The 21,734-nt window shown below is 38.6% G+C and overlaps 1 protein-coding gene across 9 annotated transcripts in view; it reads left to right on the top strand.

Annotated features, from left to right (window-relative positions):
• Nucleotides 1–21,734, top strand: part of FGD5 (FYVE, RhoGEF and PH domain containing 5) — a 180,803-nt gene that overhangs the window by 94,151 nt on the left and 64,918 nt on the right. For 7 of the 9 annotated variants that reach the window (XM_058168634.1, XM_058168635.1, XM_058168632.1 and 4 more), the window contains exons 4-5: nucleotides 7,740–7,798; nucleotides 7,910–7,940. In XM_058168634.1, the coding sequence (XP_058024617.1) occupies nucleotides 7,740–7,798; nucleotides 7,910–7,940 (90 nt within the window). Of the gene's footprint in view, nucleotides 1–7,739; nucleotides 7,799–7,909; nucleotides 7,941–9,524; nucleotides 9,584–9,694; nucleotides 9,726–21,734 lie in introns of all 9 variants that reach the window. The other 2 variants (XM_058168630.1, XM_058168631.1) reach the window with 2 other exon arrangements.

Here is a 21,734-nt window from a genome sequence, read left to right as displayed (position 1 = left end):
CCTCCCACCGTCCCTGCGCCTCACAGAGAGGGTCTCCTCAGGGTGCCGCCAGCGAGGCAATGTCGGCTGGCGACGCCCAGGAAGGGCCTTCTGTGGGGCTCCCACCTCTGGAACGATCTACCCCCGGACTTCGCCAGCTGGACCTTCGGACCTTCCGCCGGGCTTAAAACATACTTATTTAATTGTGCAGGACTGAGCTAGATTTTAAATTTTGGGTTTTAAATTGGGTTTTATTTCTATTTTTAATTGGACGGGCTTTAGAATAAGTTTTTTAAATGTTTTATATTGTATTTATATTCTATTTATCTGTTTTTAGTGCCTGTAAACCGCCCTGAGTCCCTTGGGAGATAGGGCGGTATATAAATACGATTAAATAAATAAATAAATAAATAATAAATTCATCATAAGATCTTGAAATTGACCCAGAATTGTTAGAGCCTCTACAACGGGATCTGCTGAAACCTTGCGCTTTACAATGAAATGACCGTGCGCCAAATATTTAAAAAAATAAAACCTGAGAGAACTATTCCATATTCCAGAATGCCTCCAATGCTAGGTTTTTTTTTATTTCTGGAGGGTGGGGGGGGGAGAAAGGAAATGAGAAGACCTTGGTATAGAAGAGGTTTAACATGCATAGATACTATACTACTTGATATCTGAGTTATCATTGGGAGTGAGACATCGCCCGGTGAGGTGCCAGAAAGCTGTGGCATGGGGGAGGGGATGGGGGGACGGGGTGATGAATAATCACGGAATGCAGAACAGGCCTGTCTGCAAATAAAGGAAATAGCAGGCTAGGCCACAAAGATTTTGCAAAGAACCAAGCAACAACAGCCTCACTTTTGCAGCTTGTCAAATTGTCTTAACTGTTCCTTATCTTTCAATTGGGTGGGATTGGTTTCCAGGCTCCATTAATCATTCTGTTTTGCAAACCTTTGACCTTCATATAATGAAGCAAGTACACAGTTTTTATTTAAAAAAAAAAAGACTTTAAACATATGCTATATTTTTGCTGGAATGAATGTCCTTCTAAAGAAGAGACAAAATTAGAAGCTCTTTTTTTTTTCCCAACAGAGGTTTTGTGTAATTAATAAGATCCTCCCACCCTGGCAAATGATGTGGCTTATCCCTCCAAGATGGGGGAAAGAGACAGAATTTCCAGAATGCAATTTTAACTTGGGAAAAAATTGCTTCTACGCCTTAGGAATTTCTTTGGCTCAGATTGATGATCAGTTTGTTAGCAATATATGTTTTAAATAGGAACAATACAATGTCAAAATGAACAATACAGAATGCAGTAATTTTGAGAAGCAGACTAATTCTCTCTGACCTTCCTTTATGATTACATTGTTTATCTCTTGCCTTGTACAAAGTTGGTTCAGATGGGCAGCCATATTGATTGATTATATTGATATTGATATTGTTTCCTGATTGCTTATTTGTACCCTATGATTATCATTAAGTGTTGTACCTTATGATTCTTGATGAACATATCTTTTCTTTTTATGTACACTGAGAGCATATACACCAAGACAAATTCCTTGTGTGTCCACACTTGGCCAATAAAAAATTCTATTCTATTCTAATTTTTTTATTTTTTTATTTATAATTGAATTTGTATACCGCCCTTCTCCCGAAGGACTCAGGGCAATTAACAGCCAGTTTAAAAAACACAATATAATACAAGTTAAAAACACTATAAAATTATTTTATGGCCGAAATACTAAAAATTAACAATAACAATAAAACTAAAACCCCATTAAAACTACATTTTTAGGCTAGCCCTGCTCGATGGAATAAAAGAGTCTTCAGCTCGTGGCGGAAGGTCTGGAGGTCGGGGAGTTGACGAAGCCCTGGAGGCAACTCATTCCAGAGGGCAGGAGCCCCCACAGAGAAGGCCCTCCCCCTGAGGGCCGCCAGTCGACATTGTTTAACTGACGGTACCCCGAGGAAGCACTCCCTGTGGGAGCGCACAGGTCGATGAGAGGCTGTTAGTGGCAGTAGGCGGTCGCGTAAATAGCCCGGTCTATTCTATTCTATTCTATTCTATTCTATTCTATTCTATTCTATTCTATTCTATTCTATATCAATTGAACAACTAAATAAATAAATAAATAAATATTGGAGTTAGCAGTAAAGAAGTGCAAATGAAAGTAAATCCAATCAATATCACTGTTTTCTTTGCAGGGCAGATTGAGGTTAATAAAATATATAAAGATTTACTGATTTTAGAGACGGGAAGGCGCAGTTTTGAAACTGAAAAATGCCAAAAAGCCAAAAATGGCTTCACTTAGCGACTGTAGGATTTGCCCACATCAATCACTTAGCAACCACTGGGGTCACTACCAAAAAAAAGTTTGTAAAATTAAGTCAGTCATTTGATGAGCCATTTTATGACACTCATGATTTATGACCATAATTCATAGGTTCCATTATGGTCATAAGTTTAGGATACTTATAGTATAAGCAGTTACTCAACCCTCATCTGTTTGCCCACCATGGGTCCTTCAGAGCCAGCATCATAGGTAATCTTTGACTTACAACAGTTCATTTAGTGACCGTTCAAAGTTACATCACTGAAAAAAGTGACTTACGACCATTTTTCACACTTATGACCATTGTAGCATCTCCAGTTGACAACTGATTCACATTTATGACAGTTGCAGTGTGCTGGGATCATGTGATCACCTTTTGTGACCTTTTGACAAACAAAATGAATGGATAAACCAGGTTCGTTTACCAACTGCAATTGTTCACTTAACAACTGCAGCAAGAAAGGTCATGAAATGGGGCAAAACTCACTTAACAAATGTCTCGCTTGGGAACATAAATTATGGGCTTAATTGTGGTTGTAAATCAAGGACTACCTGTATATCTGTATTAGGCCACATCCAGTTAGAGAGTAGATGCAAGTTTACTTGTAAAAATAGTTTTGCTGCTTGGGTCAGATTAGCAAATGCTCCGTTCCAGCTCAGGATCCTAACACCTAGGGCACCTGAGCCAGAAAATTGTTTCCTGACAGTAAAAGTACAACAATAAAACTTTAAATCACCAACAGTTTGCTGCCTTTTCATGACATTAATTCAGCTACCTGAAGCAACCACTTCACTCTTCTCCAAGCAAGAAGTTTATGGTTGGTGTTACTCATTTACTATATCAGAGCCAGAAGACTTTAAAGATATTAATTCTTTTCCATAGAATTCAGCAACAATATATTGTTCCTGGAACAATAACTTCAAGCTAATATGTGCAACTCAGAGTCTTAGTAAGATTCTCATGTTAATGTCACAGGCGTCCATTATCATAACCTAGAAAGTCCCTAATGCAAGTTACACCCGAATCCCAGCACCAATCAATTTTCAGGAAGTATCCATGTACTATGTGTCAAGAAATCAATATGGCATCTTGACTGTGTAGCCCCATCCTTTTTCTTTGCATATTGATGTCCGTAGATAACAAATAACAGATTTTCTTAGACTCTGTTGCTTGGCAGATAGCAATAGCAATAGCACTTAGATTTATATATCACTTCATAGTGCTTTTACAGCCCTCACTAAGCGGTTCACAGAGTCGGCATATTGCCCCCAAAAATCTGGGTCTTCATTTTACCCATCTCAGAAGGATAGAAACTTAAGTCAAGCTTGAGTCAGTGAGAATCGAACTGCAGCAGGCTGTCAGCAGAAGTAGCCTGCAGTATCGCATTCTAACCACTGTGGTTCATAGATAAAACAATCTCATAAGAGACAAAGAAAAGTCAAATCAAATTTTATGTCTATGTTTGTGCTTCTATTATCTGTTATACAAACAACATTTAACATAGCTTTATGCTGCCCAGAGCCTACTGGAGCTGGAAGGCTTATACATTCAAATAAATAAATAACAATATAACAATAAGTAATAGCTTTATTGTTTATGTAAAAAAAAACCCACCAGTCTGGATGTTATTCTTGGAGCTCCCCAAGCCTCAGAAGGTAATTCCGGCTACTGGCAGTGGCAAGGGAGGTCAAAAAAGTCAATAAGACAATGGCAACTATGTGTCGGAAGTTCCAACCCTTTGTGGCAGGCAGAGCAATTCTTTCTTGTCTTTTAAAAGAACAAACCTTTTTCTCTCGGAAGAAGGGAATCGAGTGAGTACAGTGCTAAATCCTGTCAGGTATCTAAATGGGCTGTTGGGCTGCAATAGTGTGAATGCTGGCTTTCTATTTTTGGGGCATGAATTTAGAGAGGTTATTTTATAACTAAAATGCTAAACTGATAAGAACATATACAACACTTTATCTCAGTTCTTGACTAATTTGGTAACCATTGTTGTTATGGCATTTCCTGTGGTTTGTAATTGTGATATGCATGGGGATGAAATTGTTTTTTTAAAATTAGACTTTGTTTCCTCCAATACAGCTTTTCTCCAATAAATCCAGTATTTGGACAAAGTATCTTTTCTAACATTGAGAACTGATGTTCAATAAATTAAAGGCCTCCAGACTATTATTTGAGGGGTTTTTATTATATGTTTACATTTTTCAATGTAATTGTTGCAATGCACCACATTTTGAAATTATTTTACAGGTAGTTAATAGAATAGAATAGAATAGAATAATAGAGTTGGAAGGGACCTTGGAGGTTTTCTAGTCCAATCTCCTGCTTAGGCAGGAAACCCTACACCACTTCAGACAAATGGTTATCCAACATTTTCTTAAAAATTTCCAGTGTTGGAGCATTCACAACTTCTGCAGGCAAGTTGTTCCACTTATTAATTGTTCTAACTGTCAGGAAATTTCTCCTTAGTTCTAAGTTGCTTCTTTCCTTGACCAGTTTCCACCCATTGCTTCTTGTTCTACCCTCAGGTGCTTTGGAGAATAGTTTGACTCCCTCTTCTTTGTGGCAACCCCTGAGATATTGGAACACTGCTATCATGTCTCCCCTAGTCCTTCTTTTTGTTAAACTAGACATACCCAGTTCCTGCAACCGTTCTTCATATGTTTTAGCCTCCAGTCCCCTAATCATCTTTGTTGCTCTTCTCTGCACTCTTTCTAGAGTCTCAACATCTTTTTTACATCGTTATCGACTTATGACCACAATGAAGCCCAACATTTCTGTTGCTGAGCGAGACTGTTGTTAAGTGAATTTAGCCCCATTTTATTATATTTCTTCCCATAATTGTTAAGGGAATCACTGAAGTTGTTAATAACACCGTTGTTAAGTGAATCTGGCTTCTCCATTGACTTTGTTTGTCAGAAGGTCGCAAAAGGGGATCACGTCATACGGGAACATCAATTGCCAAGCGTCTGGGGATGTTGAAAAATTGTAAGTGTGAAAAACAGTCATCAGCCACTTTTTTTCAGTGCTCTGAATGGTCACTAAATAAACTGTTGCAAACCAAGGGCTACTTATATTCGCTTGTTACGTGTATTAGAGAGTGTTTGTGAGTTAGGTGTGGGGGAAAAAATATCCTGCATCCTGATTATGTTAACTCTCTCTTGCTACCACAAAGTGAATCCGTGAAGGAAGAATTCAGAACATTTGCTACCGGGGGTGGGGGGGTGGGGGGGTGGCTATAGAGTATCTGGCAACAATTACTAAAATTAAGTGGTAGGTTTCAGCATTAGGACCGTGATAGTTGAAGAGTCTGTACCACCTACATCTCTCCTTTCCCAGAAAACTGTCTCTGGACACTGTCGTCATTCCCAGAGTTCATTTCCTGGTTAAACAAACAGCCATTAAACAACATAAGACGGGCAACGCCTAGAGACACTGTCTCAGAACTCCCTAGACAGGCCACGTGGTTCAGGGGTCCCAGTGTTTTGACTTTTGCCTGAAGACAAATTAATCACTAATAGAATTACTAACGGTGACAAAGTGTATACAAGAAAAGAGAGCGAACCTCAGGCAGCATGAAATATGCTTCACTTCTTGGCAGCTGTAGGCCAAGCCCATCAATAGAGGACGTGCGGAGTGACCAGTGTTGCTACCTCTTGCATTTCGTGGTGTTTTGGTATCATGGCTAATGAACTTCCTCTGTACCCATGTATATGTATATGTTATCTCTGTGTGTATATATACATTCTGATTGGGAAAAATTTAAACCATAATAATAGATTAGTCCTATTGAAAGACTATATTCTGTTTAATACATGCTTCCTGACACCATATGGTAGAGAATGACAACATTTTCTTATTCAGGTTCATGGGAAAATTAAATTAAATTTCAAAAGAGGTCACAAAAAGCAAACTTATTGTGACTAATTGAAGCCCCATTTTCTTCATGCAAACTTCCACTAATACATATTATCAAAAACTCAAAGAATGCTGACATTTAATCATGATTCTTCAGATTTTAAGAAGTCAAAAGAAAAATATATATTTTTGTCATTTACCTCAAACAATTCTTTTTCATTTCCATTGCTTAATAATTAAATGCCATAGTAAAATATAATATAAACAATGGTTTGTTTAAAAACCATTTAAGACATTTATCAGAATATGTGTTTTATGTCTCACCAGGAACCATAGAATTGTACATAAAAATGTACAAGTTTTCCTTACAGGTAACTAGCTACATCTAAATTAACCATATTGTTTTACTAGATTAACATAACATAACATAATAACAGAGTTAGAAGGGACCTTGGAGGTCTTTTAGTCTTGGTGAATCTAGTCTTGGAGGTCTTCTTCCTGCCCAGGCAGGAAACCCTACACCACTTCAGACAAATGGTTATCCAACATCTTCTTAAAAACTTCCAGTGTTGGAGCATTCCCAACTTCTTCAGGCAAGTTGTTCCACTGATTAATTGTTCTAACTCTCAGGAAATTTCTCCTTAGTTCTAAGTTTCCACTTGAAGAGACTAGAAGCATTTGAAATGTGGATTTACAGACAGCTGTTATGTATAAACTGGGTTAACAAAATCACAAATGAGGAGGTGATAAGCCGCCTGGGAAAGCAAAGGGAAATCATCAAAGCCATTAAAAAGCTAAACTTAGAATATTTTGGACATGTGATGCGACACCCAGAAAAATACAGAATACTTCACTTAATCCTCCAGGGAAAGACTGAAGGCAAATGAGGTCCAGGCACAAGAAGAACATCATGACTTCAAAACCTAAGGGGCTGGTTTGGACAAAACTCTGCAGCACTTTTTTATATGACTGTTGTAGTGGTGGGTTGCTCCTGGTTGTGTCCGGTTCTTGCGAACCAGTAGTAAAAGTGGTGGGAGGCTCCGCCTACCCACCTGGACATTATAATGGGCGATCTGCGCATGCACAGAAGTGTGCGCACGCCCATTGCGAACCGGTAGTAAAGGTAACTGGGCTGTTGACAAAAATAGGATTGCCAACATGATCACCAACGTCTGATGATGGATATGGCAGAAGGAGAAGGAGAAGGAGAAGGAGAAGGAGAAGGAGAAGGAGAAGGAGAAGGAGAAGGAGAAGGAGAAGGAGTGATTCACTTAACAAACATGGCAAGAAAAGTAGCAAAATGGGTCAAACCTCACTTAACAACATAAATTTTGGGCTCAATTGTGATCGTAGATTGAGGACTACCTGTAGTATCTGATGAGTGGCCTTGGAAAAGATCTCAGGAAAACATATTAGAATTCAAGGCGGTATACTGTGTTATATTTTGGGTTTTATACTTGTGTACCACCTACAATGTTTATTGTGTGAGACAACTAATATAAATAATAATCTAAGAATCCAAACTGTTTGCAGATCTTTACCCTCCTTTGTTTTGCTTTTCACAGAAAGAAGGGCAATCCAGAGCTCAACTTGTCGCCCAGGAGCTTGTGTCATCAGAAAAAGTGTGAGTCTATCAGCTTTTTAAAATTCTTAGGAACTATATAGTGCATTCCACTTTGATTCATTCAGCTCTAGCCGGTTGCCCATTTAGTAAAATTGCATCTCTTTTTCACAGGTATGTGGAGATGCTCCGGCTGTTACATACGGTAAGTAAATCATTTTAATTGTTGAAAGCTAATTGCCGTCTTACTTAGTAATAATTTAGGAGACAGAAGAAAGCACCGAGGAGGCTGAGGTGAATTCGATGAGGGGCAGGTTGTCATGAAAAAGAGCTTACTGAGGCGTTGCAATGAAATCTGTCTCAGGATAGGAAAGGGGGGGAAAAGGATGATTCTCCGTGTGTGCCAGAAATCTGGAATTTTGCATCTGTAAGAATTGTTGGCCAGACAACTTGCCGGGAATTTGTCTAAGAGAATAATTTTCTTGAAACACTTTATGGAGGGAGGAGGAAAAACTGAGGTGGTGATTACCATTGATTCAGAAAAATATTGTTGAAAAGAGCCGTATAACAGGGCAATCAATTGTAAAAATTATGATGTTTATTCTATGATTTTGATGAGAAGAGAGAATATGTTGTTAGAGTTGTTTGCTTAGGCATTGGATGGTCTCTATTAATCACCTCTATAACTCAAATATATGTTGTGTAGTTGAGAAAAACATTCAGCTGACATTTTAGACTATCAACTCCCACTTAGATGCAGGAATTTTGCTATTTATCCAGGAACCAATATTCACTAGGAAATATGTTTCATTGATTTCAGTAAGATTTATTTCTGAAAAAAATATACCTAGGATTGCAAGGAAAACCCAGAGAACAGAGTTCTTACAGCATGTTTCCCTGATGATAATTGATATTGGTTTGGTTAAATAAGTATTGTACAAGAAAACTAAATATTGATAGAAGAGAATATCTGTAGCTCTAGTAGTCCCTAAACATTAAAAACTAACAAGGTAATATTAAATAAATAAAAAGAAGAAAGGAAAAGAAAGAGAAAAAACAAAAGTACAAAATGAAAAGATAGAAATAAATAAAAAGAAGCTTTCAGTGTTCTTTGCAGAAAATACAATTAACTCTATGGTTACAAAAGAAAAGTTCATTTTTCATTATCTAAATTTTTCTACTAATCATCAGATGTACAAATCATGAGCTCTTTTTTGTTGTTGTTGTTGTTGGTTTCATGTGAAAAATCTGTAAGAGGTCTCCATTCAACAATAAATGGAGATATTGTATTTGTTTAGTCAGGCAAGTTAGTTTAGCCATCTCTGCAAATTCCATCTTCTTCACTAACTATTCCTCCAATGCCAAACCTTTTCACTTTTGAGCATCTAATAATGTTGCACTAGTTTTCAGAGAGAGAGGGAGGGAGGGAGGGAGAGATGTCTATTCATTAGTCCCAAAAGAAAAGCTTCTGGTTTCAATTACATGCTAGTCCTTAAAATCTTCTGAATTATCAAATGTAAGTGAATTCAAAATGCTCTGACTTTGTTACACATCTGTCAAACATGATAAATGTCCTTTCATGTTGTTCACATATCTAGTATAAATGTAAAGTATCTTTATAGATATATATGCTTATACTTCCTTATACTTCCTCCTATATATGTTTATATACTATATAATCTTTTTGTGTGATGCTAATGTATATTGTGTGAGACAACTAATATAAATAATAATCTAAGAATCCAAACTGTTTGCAGATCTTTACCCTCCTTTGTTTTGCTTTTCACAGAAAGAAGGGCAATCCAGAGCTCAACTTGTCGCCCAGGAGCTTGTGTCATCAGAAAAAGTGTGAGTCTATCAGCTTTTTAAAATTCTTAGGAACTATATAGTGCATTCCACTTTGATTCATTCAGCTCTAGCCGGTTGCCCATTTAGTAAAATTGCATCTCTTTTTCACAGGTATGTGAAGATGCTCCGGCTGTTACATACGGTAAGTAAATCATTTTAATTGTTGAAAGCTAATTGCCGTCTTACTTAGTAATAATTTAGGAGACAGAAGAAAGCACCGAGGAGGCTGAGGTGAATTCGATGAGGGGCAGGTTGTCATGAAAAAGAGCTTACTGAGGCGTTGCAATGAAATCTGTCTCAGGATAGGAAAGGGGGAAAAAAGGATGATTCTCCGTGTGTGCCAGAAATCTGGAATTTTGCATCTGTAAGAATTGTTGGCCAGACAACTTGCCGGGAATTTGTCTAAGAGAATAATTTTCTTGAAACACTTTATGGAGGGAGGAGGAAAAACTGAGGTGGTGATTACCTCAGTGGTGGTGATTGATTCAGAAAAATATTGTTGAAAAGAGCCGTATAACAGGGCAATCAATTGTAAAAATTATGATGTTTATTCTATGATTTTGATGAGAAGAGAGAATATGTTGTTAGAGTTGTTTGCTTAGGCATTGGATGGTCTCTATTAATCACCTCTATAACTCAAATATATGTTGTGTAGTTGAGAAAAACATTCAGCTGACATTTTAGACTATCAACTCCCACTTAGATGCAGGAATTTTGCTATTTATCCAGGAACCAATATTCACTAGGAAATATGTTTCATTGATTTCAGTAAGATTTATTTCTGAAAAAAATATACCTAGGATTGCAAGGAAAACCAGAGAACAGAGTTCTTACAGCATGTTTCCCTGATGATAATTGATATCGGTTTGGTTAAATAAGTATTGTACAAGAAAACTAAATATTGATAGAAGAGAATATCTGTAGCTCTAGTAGTCCCTAAACATTAAAAACTAACAAGGTAATATTAAATAAATAAAAAGAAGAAAGGAAAAGAAAGAGAAAAAACAAAAGTACAAAATGAAAAGATAGAAATAAATAAAAAGAAGAAGCTTTCAGTGTTCTTTGCAGAAAATACAATTAACTCTATGGTTACAAAAGAAAAGTTCATTTTTCATTATCTAAATTTTTCTACTAATCATCAGATGTACAAATCATGAGCTCTTTTTTGTTGTTGTTGTTGGTTTCATGTGAAAAATCTGTAAGAGGTCTCCATTCAACAATAAATGGAGATATTGTATTTGTTTAGTCAGGCAAGTTAGTTTAGCCATCTCTGCAAATTCCATCTTCTTCACTAACTATTCCTCCAATGCCAAACCTTTTCACTTTTGAGCATCTAATAATGTTGCACTAGTTTTCAGAGAGAGAGGGAGGGAGGGAGGGAGAGATGTCTATTCATTAGTCCCAGAAGAAAAGCTTCTGGCTTCAATTACATGCTAGTCCTTAAAATCTTCTGAATTATCGAATGTAAGTGAATTCAAAATGCTCTGACTTTGTTACACATCTGTCAAACATGATAAATGTCCTTTCATGTTGTTCACATATCTAGTATAAATGTAAAGTATCTTTATAGATATATATGCTTATACTTCCTTATACTTCCTCCTATATATGTTTATATACTATATAATCTTTTTGTGTGATGCTAATGTATATTGTTATGACTATATATATATATTATATATATATTTGTTTTCTGAGGTTTTCGCGGGTGTTTGTATGTAGGTCTTTGGTTATTCGGGTTTTCTCCCGCGTAAAATTGGAAGTGTCTTGGCGACGTTTCGACGAAGTCTCATTCGTCATCTTCAGGCTTCAGCTTCGTGCTTCTGGGAGCAATGTGTGATTGCAGCTGTTTCTTCCTTTTTAACTGCTAGTGGGGGTTTGAACTGATTGGGTGGAGCTTGGCTGTGCTCTGATTGGATGGGGTTTTGTTTTTGTTTTTTGTGTTCTGATTGGCTGGGGGTGTGTCCTGTTTGGGTGGGGGCTTGGTTGTGCTCAGATTAGTCTGTTGCAGGGGGATTTGAGCTGGTGAGCTGCATTGCTGTTGTTTGGCTTCGTGTTCGTGGTCGTGCTATATCTTCATAGTGGGTGTCAGTCTGCTGCATGTATGGATTGGAGGGGTTTGAAATGGCTAATGTTGCAGCTGCAGTCTGGCTTCTGGTCCTTGGTCGTGCTTCATGATCAGTGTGGGTTTGGGTCTGCTTTCTGGGTGGATGTGTGGTGGTGAAGATGACGAATGAGACTTCGTCGAAACGTCGCCAAGACACTTCCAATTTTACGCGGGAGAAAACCCGAATAACCAAAGACCTACATATATATATATATATATATTCTAGACCGGTGATGGCGAACCTATGGCATGCGTGCCCAAAGTGGCACACAAAGCCATGTCATCTGACACACACAGCCTTGCTTGTTTCTCTTATCAGTTTCTGGCGTGCATGTACATGCCTATGCACGATCAGCTGTCCTTCACACGTGCAGCAGTGCCGAAAACTGTCCAGCACGTGCGTGCTGGCCAGCTGATCATTGGGTACGCATGCATGCTAGATAACCCGGAAGTTTGGCTTTTCCGGAACACGGCCCCAACGAGTGTCCGTGTGCGCACACGATGTTTCCACGCGATCTTTTTGGCACTCAATGCTGAAAAGGTTTGCCATCACTGTTCTAGACAATTTCTTCGGGGACATATACCAACAGTACATTGTTTTATAAAAATTATATTTATTTATAATGTAAATTTCAGTCCCATCAACCCATCAACCTAAATATTTTTGCATTGTTCTATTTGTAAAATATATTATATCCAAAATTTTAGCCCATATTATACAATCTTTCACTTGTTCTTCTGACTCAAATTTCAACAAAAGTTATGCATTTTGGCCCTAATATGTTCCTTTGTACATAATTCTGTTTCAAACTCAGTTTTACATTATTGAAAAGCATTAAATCTTTTAGCTACTTTAAAGTTTTGTTTCGCACAGGTCTGCAAAATCACAGGTATTAAACAAAAACTTTGTGATAATGTTTCTCACATTTTCATCTTTTATGCCAATATGTTGTTGAGTGTTTTGTGCCAGGTTGCCACTTTAAAGTATGACAAGTCTTTTTAAGGATCCTCAGGGCATTTTTCATTCTTTCTAGTCAGCTACTTTTAGAATGGGTAGCTTGTGTCAAGATTAGACACAATAGTTTGCTTTTGTGACCTTGCAACTGCAAAATAAATCTGTATCTTAGGGGAGGGAAGGGGACAAACTTATTTCCCTTTCATTGTCATTCTTCCCTGCCAACATCACATTCTGGAAAGAAAAATACCGTTTTAAAAAGTTTTGCGTCTTCTGTTACATTGCAATAAAGAGAACAAAAGTGCACCACACCCTGATTTGAAAGAAGAAAATTATTATTTTCTTAAACTCTAAGGAACACCTTTTTCTGTCCATCACCCCGTCCCCTACACACACACACACACACACACACACACACACACACACACACACACAACACAGAGAGAAAGACTCTAGAATAGATCACCACCCCATTCAGCATAACAGAAAAAGTTTGGCCTTTTAAGCAGTCCTTAAAATCTTCTGAATTATCAAATGTAAGTGAATTCAAAATGCTCTGACTTTGTTACACATCTGTCAAACATGATAAATGTCCTTTCATGTTGTTCACATATCTAGTATAAATGTAAAGTATCTTTATAGATATATATGCTTATACTTCCTTATACTTCCTCCTATATATGTTTATATACTATATAATCTTTTTGTGTGATGCTAATGTATATTGTTATGACTATATATATATATATATATATATGTTTTCTGAGGTTTTCACGGGTGTTTGTATATAGGTCTTTGGTTGTTCGGGTTTTCTCCCGTGTAAAATTGGAAGTGTATTGGCGACGTTTCGACGAAGTCTCATTCGTCATCTTCAGGCTTCAGCTTCGTGCTTCTGGGAGCAATGTGTGATTGCAGCTGTTTCTTCCTTTTTAACTGCTAGTGGGGGTTTGAACTGATTGGGTGGGAGCTTGGCTGTGATCTGATTGGATGGGGTTGTTGTTGTTGTTGTTTTTTGTGCTCTGATTGGCTGGGGGTGTGTCCTGTTTGGGTGGGGGCTTGGTTGTGTTCAGATTAGTCTGTGTTGCAGGGGGATTTGAGCTGGTGAGCTGCATTGCTGTTGTTTGGCTTCGTGTTCGTGGTCGTGCTATATCTTCATAGTGGGTGTCAGTCTGCTGCATGTATGGATTGGAGGGGTTTGAAATGGCTAATGTTGCAGCTGCAGTCTGGCTTCTGGTCCTTGGTTGTGCTTCATGATCAGTGTGGTTTTGGGTCTGCTTTCTGGGTGGATGTGTGGTGGTGAATATGACGAATGAGACTTCGTCGAAACGTCGCCAAGACACTTCCAATTTTACGCGGGAGAAAACCCGAATAACCAAAGACCTACATATATATATATATATATTCTAGACCGGTGATGGCGAACCTATGGCATGCGTGCCCAAAGTGGCACACAAAGATATGTCATCCGACACACACAGCCTTGCTTGTTTCTCTTATCAGTTTCTGGCGTGCATGTACATGCCTATGCACGATCAGCTGTCCTTCACACGTGCAGCAGTGCCGAAAACTGTCCAGCATGTGCGTGCTGGCCAGCTGATCATTGGGTACGCATGCATGCTAGATAACCCGGAAGTTTGGCTTTTCCGGAACACGGCCCCAACGAGTGTCCGTGTGTGCACGCGATGTTTCCACGTGATCTTTTTGGCACTCAATGCTGAAAAGGTTTGCCATCACTGTTCTAGACAATTTCTTCGGGGACATATACCAACAGTACATTGTTTTATAAAAATTATATTTATTTATAATGTAAATTTCAGTCCCATCAACCCATCAACCTAAATATTTTTGCATTGTTCTATTTGTAAAATATATTATATCCAAAATTTTAGCCCATATTATACAATCTTTCACTTGTTCTTCTGACTCAAATTTCAACAAAAGTTATGCATTTTGGCCCTAATATGTTCCTTTGTACATAATTCTGTTTCAAACTCAGTTTTACATTATTGAAAAGCATTAAATCTTTTAGCTACTTTAAAGTTTTGTTTCGCACAGGTCTGCAAAATCACAGGTATTAAACAAAACTTTGTGATAATGTTTCTCACATTTTCATCTTTTATGCCAATATGTTGTTGAGTGTTTTGTGCCAGGTTGCCACTTTAAAGTATGACAAGTCTTTTTAAGGATCCTCAGGGCATTTTTCATTCTTTCTAGTCAGCTACTTTTAGAATGGGTAGCTTGTGTCAAGATTAGACACAATAGTTTGCTTTTGTGACCTTGCAACTGCAAAATAAATCTGTGTCTTAGGGGAGGGAAGGGGACAAACTTATTTCCCTTTCATTGTCATTCTTCCCTGCCAACATCACATTCTGGAAAGAAAAATACCGTTTTAAAAAGTTTTGCGTCTTCTGTTACATTGCAATAAAGAGAACAAAAGTGCACCACACCCTGATTTGAAAGAAGAAAATTATTATTTTCTTAAACTCTAAGGAACACCTTTTTCTGTCCATCACCCCATCCCCTACACACACACACACACACACACACACACACACACACACACAACAGAGAGAAAGACTCTAGAATAGATCACCACCCCATTCAGCATAACAGAAAAAGTTTGGCCTTTTAAGCAGACTTTAATAGCTTGATTGATTGCCAAAATGATGACATTTACATACACCCACTCCGCTATTGAACTGGAAGACTGGAAACATTGTATGAGCTTAAGCTTTATATCAGCTGGTGTGGCTCAAATATAAAGAGTTTGATGTTAATCTAGAAATGTAGGTGCTGTTTCCTTATTTCCAGTTACTAGCTCTTAGTAAGAACACTAGCAACCAATTGTGTGTTTGGCAGTAGGCAAGCCTCGTTTCCAAAAGAGCACACTTAGAACAACATCTAGGTATTGTGCTCATTAGGGAACAACTGTAACATGAAGGACAGATTTCTCATGTGTACCATGTGCAGCACTGAAAACTGGTGGGATTCTGCCGGTTCTCTCCGGTTCAAGCAAACCGGTAGCTGGGGCTGTAGGAGGCTCCACTCACCTGCCCGGACATCATCACATCCTTTTTTTTTAATGCTCCGCGCATGCGCAGAAGGTCCTGTGCATGTACGGAGGTGGCAAGTGCAGAGGTGGTTGCTCACATTTGTGAACCGGTTGTTAAAATAAGTCAATATCACCCCTGACTGAAAGTACTGCAAAGAAAATTTGTACCATCGCCAGATATCAACTAATACAAGGATGTCAAACTCGTGGCCGGTGGGCCAGATGCGTCACACGCTGGCCATGCCCACCCTCATTTTAGCGAAGAGGAAAAAAGTTGTGATATGTCACGTGACGACAATGCGTCATCTCGAGTTTGACACCCCTGAACTAATACAAGACTTTACTATGAAGTCAGTTGACATATTAAATTGCCTGATTGCCTCAGTGATTAAATAGGCCAAATGAAAATCTGAGGCTAGCTTAACAATCCTACACATCAGACACAGTGAGTTTTTTCTTCTATGTATGGAGATTGATATGCATCAAGGCACAAAATCCATCTATCCGATACAATTCATACCAAAGCAGATTCTCATCCCATTACAGATTAATTTATGCATCATTTTTACACATGTCCGCGGTAGTTCATTTTCCCTGGAGTTGGTGGTTTGGGTGGACAGAAGAGAGAGAACAGAAGAGAGAGAAACAGCATGTTTAAATGTAACAAAGTGGCTCTTGTAGTACACTTCCTGTTTCTAAAATGGATGGCTGAGAAACCTATCTAGTGGAGATCTTAGAATTTCTTTGTCAGATGAAGGAAACTACCCTATTGTTTTGCTGTCCTCTGGAATGTGTCCATAATACTAGCTTGATCTGATGTCCAAGAAAATGAATTGTTCCTGATTGCTTCACACCAACTTTGTATTTGTTTACAACTGTGCAGTTTTGCATGCTCACAGCTCTTAAAGGGGATGCAATTAATAACACTTCCAGTAATAGTCTCCTTTATAAAGAGGGCACTATAATTACTTGTAGCCAGTGGTGGGATTCAAGTAGTTTAACAACCGGTTCTCTGCCCTAATGATTTCTTCCAACAACCAGTTTGCCAAAATGCTCAGAAAGTTAACAGCCGGTTCTCCCAAAGTGGTGCAAACTGGCTGAATCCCACCACTGCTTGTAGCTTATTTGCTCTTATGCAGGTGGAATATAGTTATAAGTGGTTGCTGCAGGCAACCCACATAACTTCCCCTGAGGATATACTTCTGTTGCAGACTGTCTGCATTTTCCAAGTGCTTAAATCACAGTAGTATATTCCATCTGGTTTCTTGTGCTTGAGAGTGAGCAATGTGTTCCATAAGAGTAGGCTGTTAATCTCTGATGTTGCATATCCTGCTTTGTTGAATCAGATTTCCTAGTCTTATAGTTTGGAAACACTTAAATCTAATTCTTCCACTTATATCTACTGTAATTACATATAACATTGCATTTCATTAGTTCAGAGTTAACCAATCTAAGATCAACATTTTCACTTTTGGGCTTGCCTACCATTCAGGGAGCCTTAGGAAGGAAGGAAGGATTATTTGTCAATAGCATTCTCTGATAGGACCATCAATCTTCTGACAGAAATAATAAGATTAAGACTTGGACCCATTCAATTCTGCCCAAGCACACATTCAAGACAGCAGTTGCCAACCAATGTCCCTATTAGTGGAAGTGATGATGGATGGATGGGGAAAGGACAGCAGAAGATCCACTAATCAGTGTACTGAAACTATTCCACATTAAATTGTGGGATAATGAAATGAGGTTATGGGGGCATCATTAGTTATAGTTCCTTCCTGGCTCAAGAACAATCGGAAGGCATTTCTGTGGGGCCATGGGGGACAGCTCTGGGTCCCAACCCAGGCTCTTCCATTGGTACAACATATATAGGTGCATCAAATGTCAACAAGCAGACGTTTTTTAAAAGCTATCCATATCCTCTACAACAACTCACTGAACTTTTAGCCAAGTAATGGAAACTCTGTTAATCTACTTCTCAGTTTATACATAGATTTATATAAAGTCATTGCTAATTTGTCCTATTCATTTAAATGACTGCACTATTAGAGAGACTTCCTGGTTACATCTGCCTATCCCATCAGGTCCAGTAGAAAAGGTCTCACCTGCAAAGGACTTCCACCTGGCAGGACCCAGGAGATCTATCATTTCTGCTGTAGTTCTGGAGCATTCTTGCCCCTGAAGTGAGGTTAACTCCGTCTCTGTTAGCCTTCCAGAAAGCCTTGAAAAATATGATTCTTCCATCCACCCTGGGGATCCCATGGTGAGCCTGCAAAGTGGTTGATGAGGCTAAATGATGGTTGTCCTTTCACCATCTTGGGGTTCTTTTATGTTTGATTCCTTTATGTTTTTATTTATTTATGTTGATATTTATATCTGATATTGCTACATTATGGTTAACCAAAGACAAATCTTTTTAATCTCCTTAAGGCCATCTCAGAGATGTAGAATGAAAGGTATTCACAATATAATGATAAGTTCATATAATGATAAACCATTATTTTTATTGGCTACATCCACATAGCATGGTAGGACAGAATTGTTTAGAGCAGGGATCTCCAACCTTGACAACTTTAAGCTTGGAGAACTTCAACTCCCAGAATTCCCCAGCCAGCAAAGCTGGCTGGGGTATTCTGGGAGTTGAAGTCCTCCAGGCTTAAAGTTGCCAGGGTTGGGGACCCCTGGTTTAGAGCCCTAATACAATGCAACACAGGTATTCCTTTTGGGTATATTCTGCTAAGCATGTCAGAGAATCTCCTTTTGTCATTTCTTTTTTAAATCCGGACAAACTGGAGTCCCTAATGTGTCCCCCTTGACCCAACCAGGAGCTGGAAATGAAGAATAAACCCAGGCCTTCTGACTCAGAATTGTCCGATATCCATAAAGTCAGAATTCATACATTACAGCAAGAAAACCTTCAACATTTATTTGCTGATTGCTTTAGCTGCTCTTGCTCGCCGAATGGTCCTCATTATTTTTTATTAGATTTTTATCCCATCTTTCATTCAGGAACAAAAGGTTGTGGACATCGTGTTTCAGCCTTCCATTCTTCACCAAAATAACAGACCAAAACTCACCGAATAAGGTTCTGTGATGAAGCTCAGATTAAAAGCAGGGTCTCTTCATTCCTAATCCAAAAATCAGTACAGCACACTGGCACTCATTAACAGAAGTAGCTAAGCAGATATATCAGTATCACTTATTATTACCTTGATGAACGTATCTTTTCTTTTATGTACACTGAGATCATATGCACCAAGACAAATTCCTTGTGTGTCCAATCACACTTGGCCAATAAAAATTCTATTCTATTCTATTCTATTCTATTCTATTCTATTCTAAATAAGTCTCTGCATTTATTTAGATTTAGTTTTTAAGGTGCACACACAAACGTGCACACACACACACACACACACACACACACACAACTTTTCAGGGTAATGATTGTAAATAAAAATGCAATAACTCTTATTGAAAACAATCAAACTTCTCAGGTCTGCTGTGGGTTGATAAGGAAGGAATCAACCGTGCAAACTCTCTATATGGTTGTCACCCACCTTCTTCCTTTTCTCTCCAAAGAATCTTTCCACAATTTCATTTTAACTGGATCTTCCAATAAGTGTGAGAGCAAAGTAAAGAGTCATAAATAGAGATTCCATTTATCTATTTGTGCAGACATTTATCTGTACTATGCCTTGTGAATGGTTGGATTCTGGAAATATGAAATAATAGTTACATGTTTTAAGGCATAAATATTGACGTTCTTTATAGGATGAATTGCATGAACTGTTCGGAATAACATAATGACTTCAGTTTTTTCCTCTTAGTTTATATCTAACAGGAAATTATATGGATTGCAAAAACCTTTTGTTTTACTGTGTTTTTCATATGATGGATTTGGAAGCCTTTTTTGTACTGTGATTGATCAATTACTGAGGCTGCAGGAGTACTTTACCTTTGATTAATAGTTTCCTAGGGCTTCAGTTCTTTGGGCCCCAGGATTTTTTTCCTTTTTTTTTTCAACAGATGTTCTTAGCAATTACTACAGACTTCAGATATAGGAAATTAATCATGGCAAAGTTGGCTATTCTGGCTGTCAAAATTAAATTACTTATTTGAAAATTTATAATGATGTAGCAAATAAGACAATTAACGATTAAATAAATTTGCTGAAGTTTTATGAGAAAGCAAAGCTGGGCTTTCCCGCTACTAACAATTATACTTAGTTCTCCAAAGTGATTTTACAGGCATGGGGTTCTGGTTTATCGATTGCCTGTAATGTTACAAGCAATAAAAAATCTTTGGGACAGAGAAAAAAAAGTTTTAAAATGGATGGATTGAAAACTTTAAAAATGGTTGGATTTGAAATTGAAGTGACAGTGAGACCCATTTCACACATTTGTTATTAGTTGCAAAGTTGTGTCTGACCCATCGTGACCCGATGGACAATGTTCCTCCAGGCCTTCCTGTTCTCTACCATCCTCTGGAGTCCATTTAAGCTCACACTGACTGCTTCAGTGACTCCATCGAGCCACCTCATTCTCTGTCGTTCTTCTTTTTCCCTTCATCTTTCCCAGCATTAGGCTCTTCTCCAGTGAGTCCTTCCTTCTCATTAAGTGTCCAAAGTATTTGAGTTTCATCTTCAGGATCTGGCCTTCTAAAAAGCAGTCAGGGTTGATCTCCTTTAGGACTGACTGGCTTGATTGCCTTGCAGTCCAAGGGACTCGCAGGAGTCTTCTCCAGCACCACACACTGTTTCCCCCCAAAAAAGACATCCCCTGATAAGAAGTCCAATTGGGCTTTTGAGTGTCTGTATGGTATACAATAAAATATTAAAAGCTTAAAAACAATATATAAAATGTAAAAGAGCAAGTGATGTTAAAAATTAATTAAAAGGCAGGGAGAGGGCTTTCAGTCACTAACCAGATCTACAACTTTGTGCCCCAAGCAAGGTCACAGTGCCATAGTTTTATGTCTTTTTGGAAGGCCAGGAGAGTGAGGTCTTGTCTCACCTAAAGAAGGAAATTCCAGGGGCAACAGCAGAGAAGGCACTTTTCCTGGATGCCTTCATTCTTTGACTGAAGGCATCTGCAGCATACATTTCCTGCCTGACCAAGTGAGATGGGCTGATCTAATGGGACATAGACTACCATATTTTTCGGCGTATAAGACACACTTTTTTCCCTCCTAAAAGAGACTGAAAATTTGGGTGCGACTTATACTCTGAATGTAACTCCGCTAACCCGCCGGCCCCCACCATTCAGCCTCTGTACGTCCTCTTCCTGGCTACAGAGATTGCCACTGGCAATGGCTTGTGTTTTTTGGGTTCCGCGCATCACGTTTTCAGCCTCCAAATGCTCTGTTTGAGAGCCCTTCAAGGCTGCGGGGATCGCCAAAGCACATTGCTGCCGATTGCCACCCAAAAACGTAATGCGTTTGGAGGCTGAAAACGCAACGCGCAGTGCCAGAAATGGCTACTCAGAACAGCTGCTTCCTTCTCTTACCCCTTCTGCGCTTTGCCAACTTTAGTCACTGGAGCTCCCTCCGATGATCAGCTGTGTTTTAGAAGCTGTTTTTTTAACCCCAACCAGCCCCAACCTCAAAATCAGCTAGCAAACTAATGTGCTGAAGCTGACCAGACTAAGGAGCTAGCCAGATGAAAACCTGATAGGCAGAACAGTAGTTTTATTGCTACTCAAACTATGTTACAAGAATCTCACCAGATTGACTAAACTGAATTGAATTGAGTACTTTATTTGGCCAAGTGTGATTAGACACACGAGGAAGTTGTCTCCGGTACAGAACACTCAGTGTACATGCAACAGAAGATAATAAGAAGGATAAATAGTAATACTTCAGCCACAACACATAGGTTGTTATACATAGACATTAGTTGGCAGTGAGAGAATTAGGCGTTCAGCAGAATAATGGCATGAGGGAAAATACACTGTATTGTAGGGAACAGCACGATAAAGCTTCATTGATTTTCGGAGAGTCTGATCTGTGCTGCACACTTTAATGCAAAGACTCTAAACGT

Source organism: Ahaetulla prasina, chromosome 2, assembly GCF_028640845.1.
Source record: "Ahaetulla prasina isolate Xishuangbanna chromosome 2, ASM2864084v1, whole genome shotgun sequence".
Classification (NCBI taxonomy): domain Eukaryota; kingdom Metazoa; phylum Chordata; class Lepidosauria; order Squamata; family Colubridae; genus Ahaetulla; species Ahaetulla prasina.
This window is presented reverse-complemented; position numbering and strand designations above follow the sequence as displayed.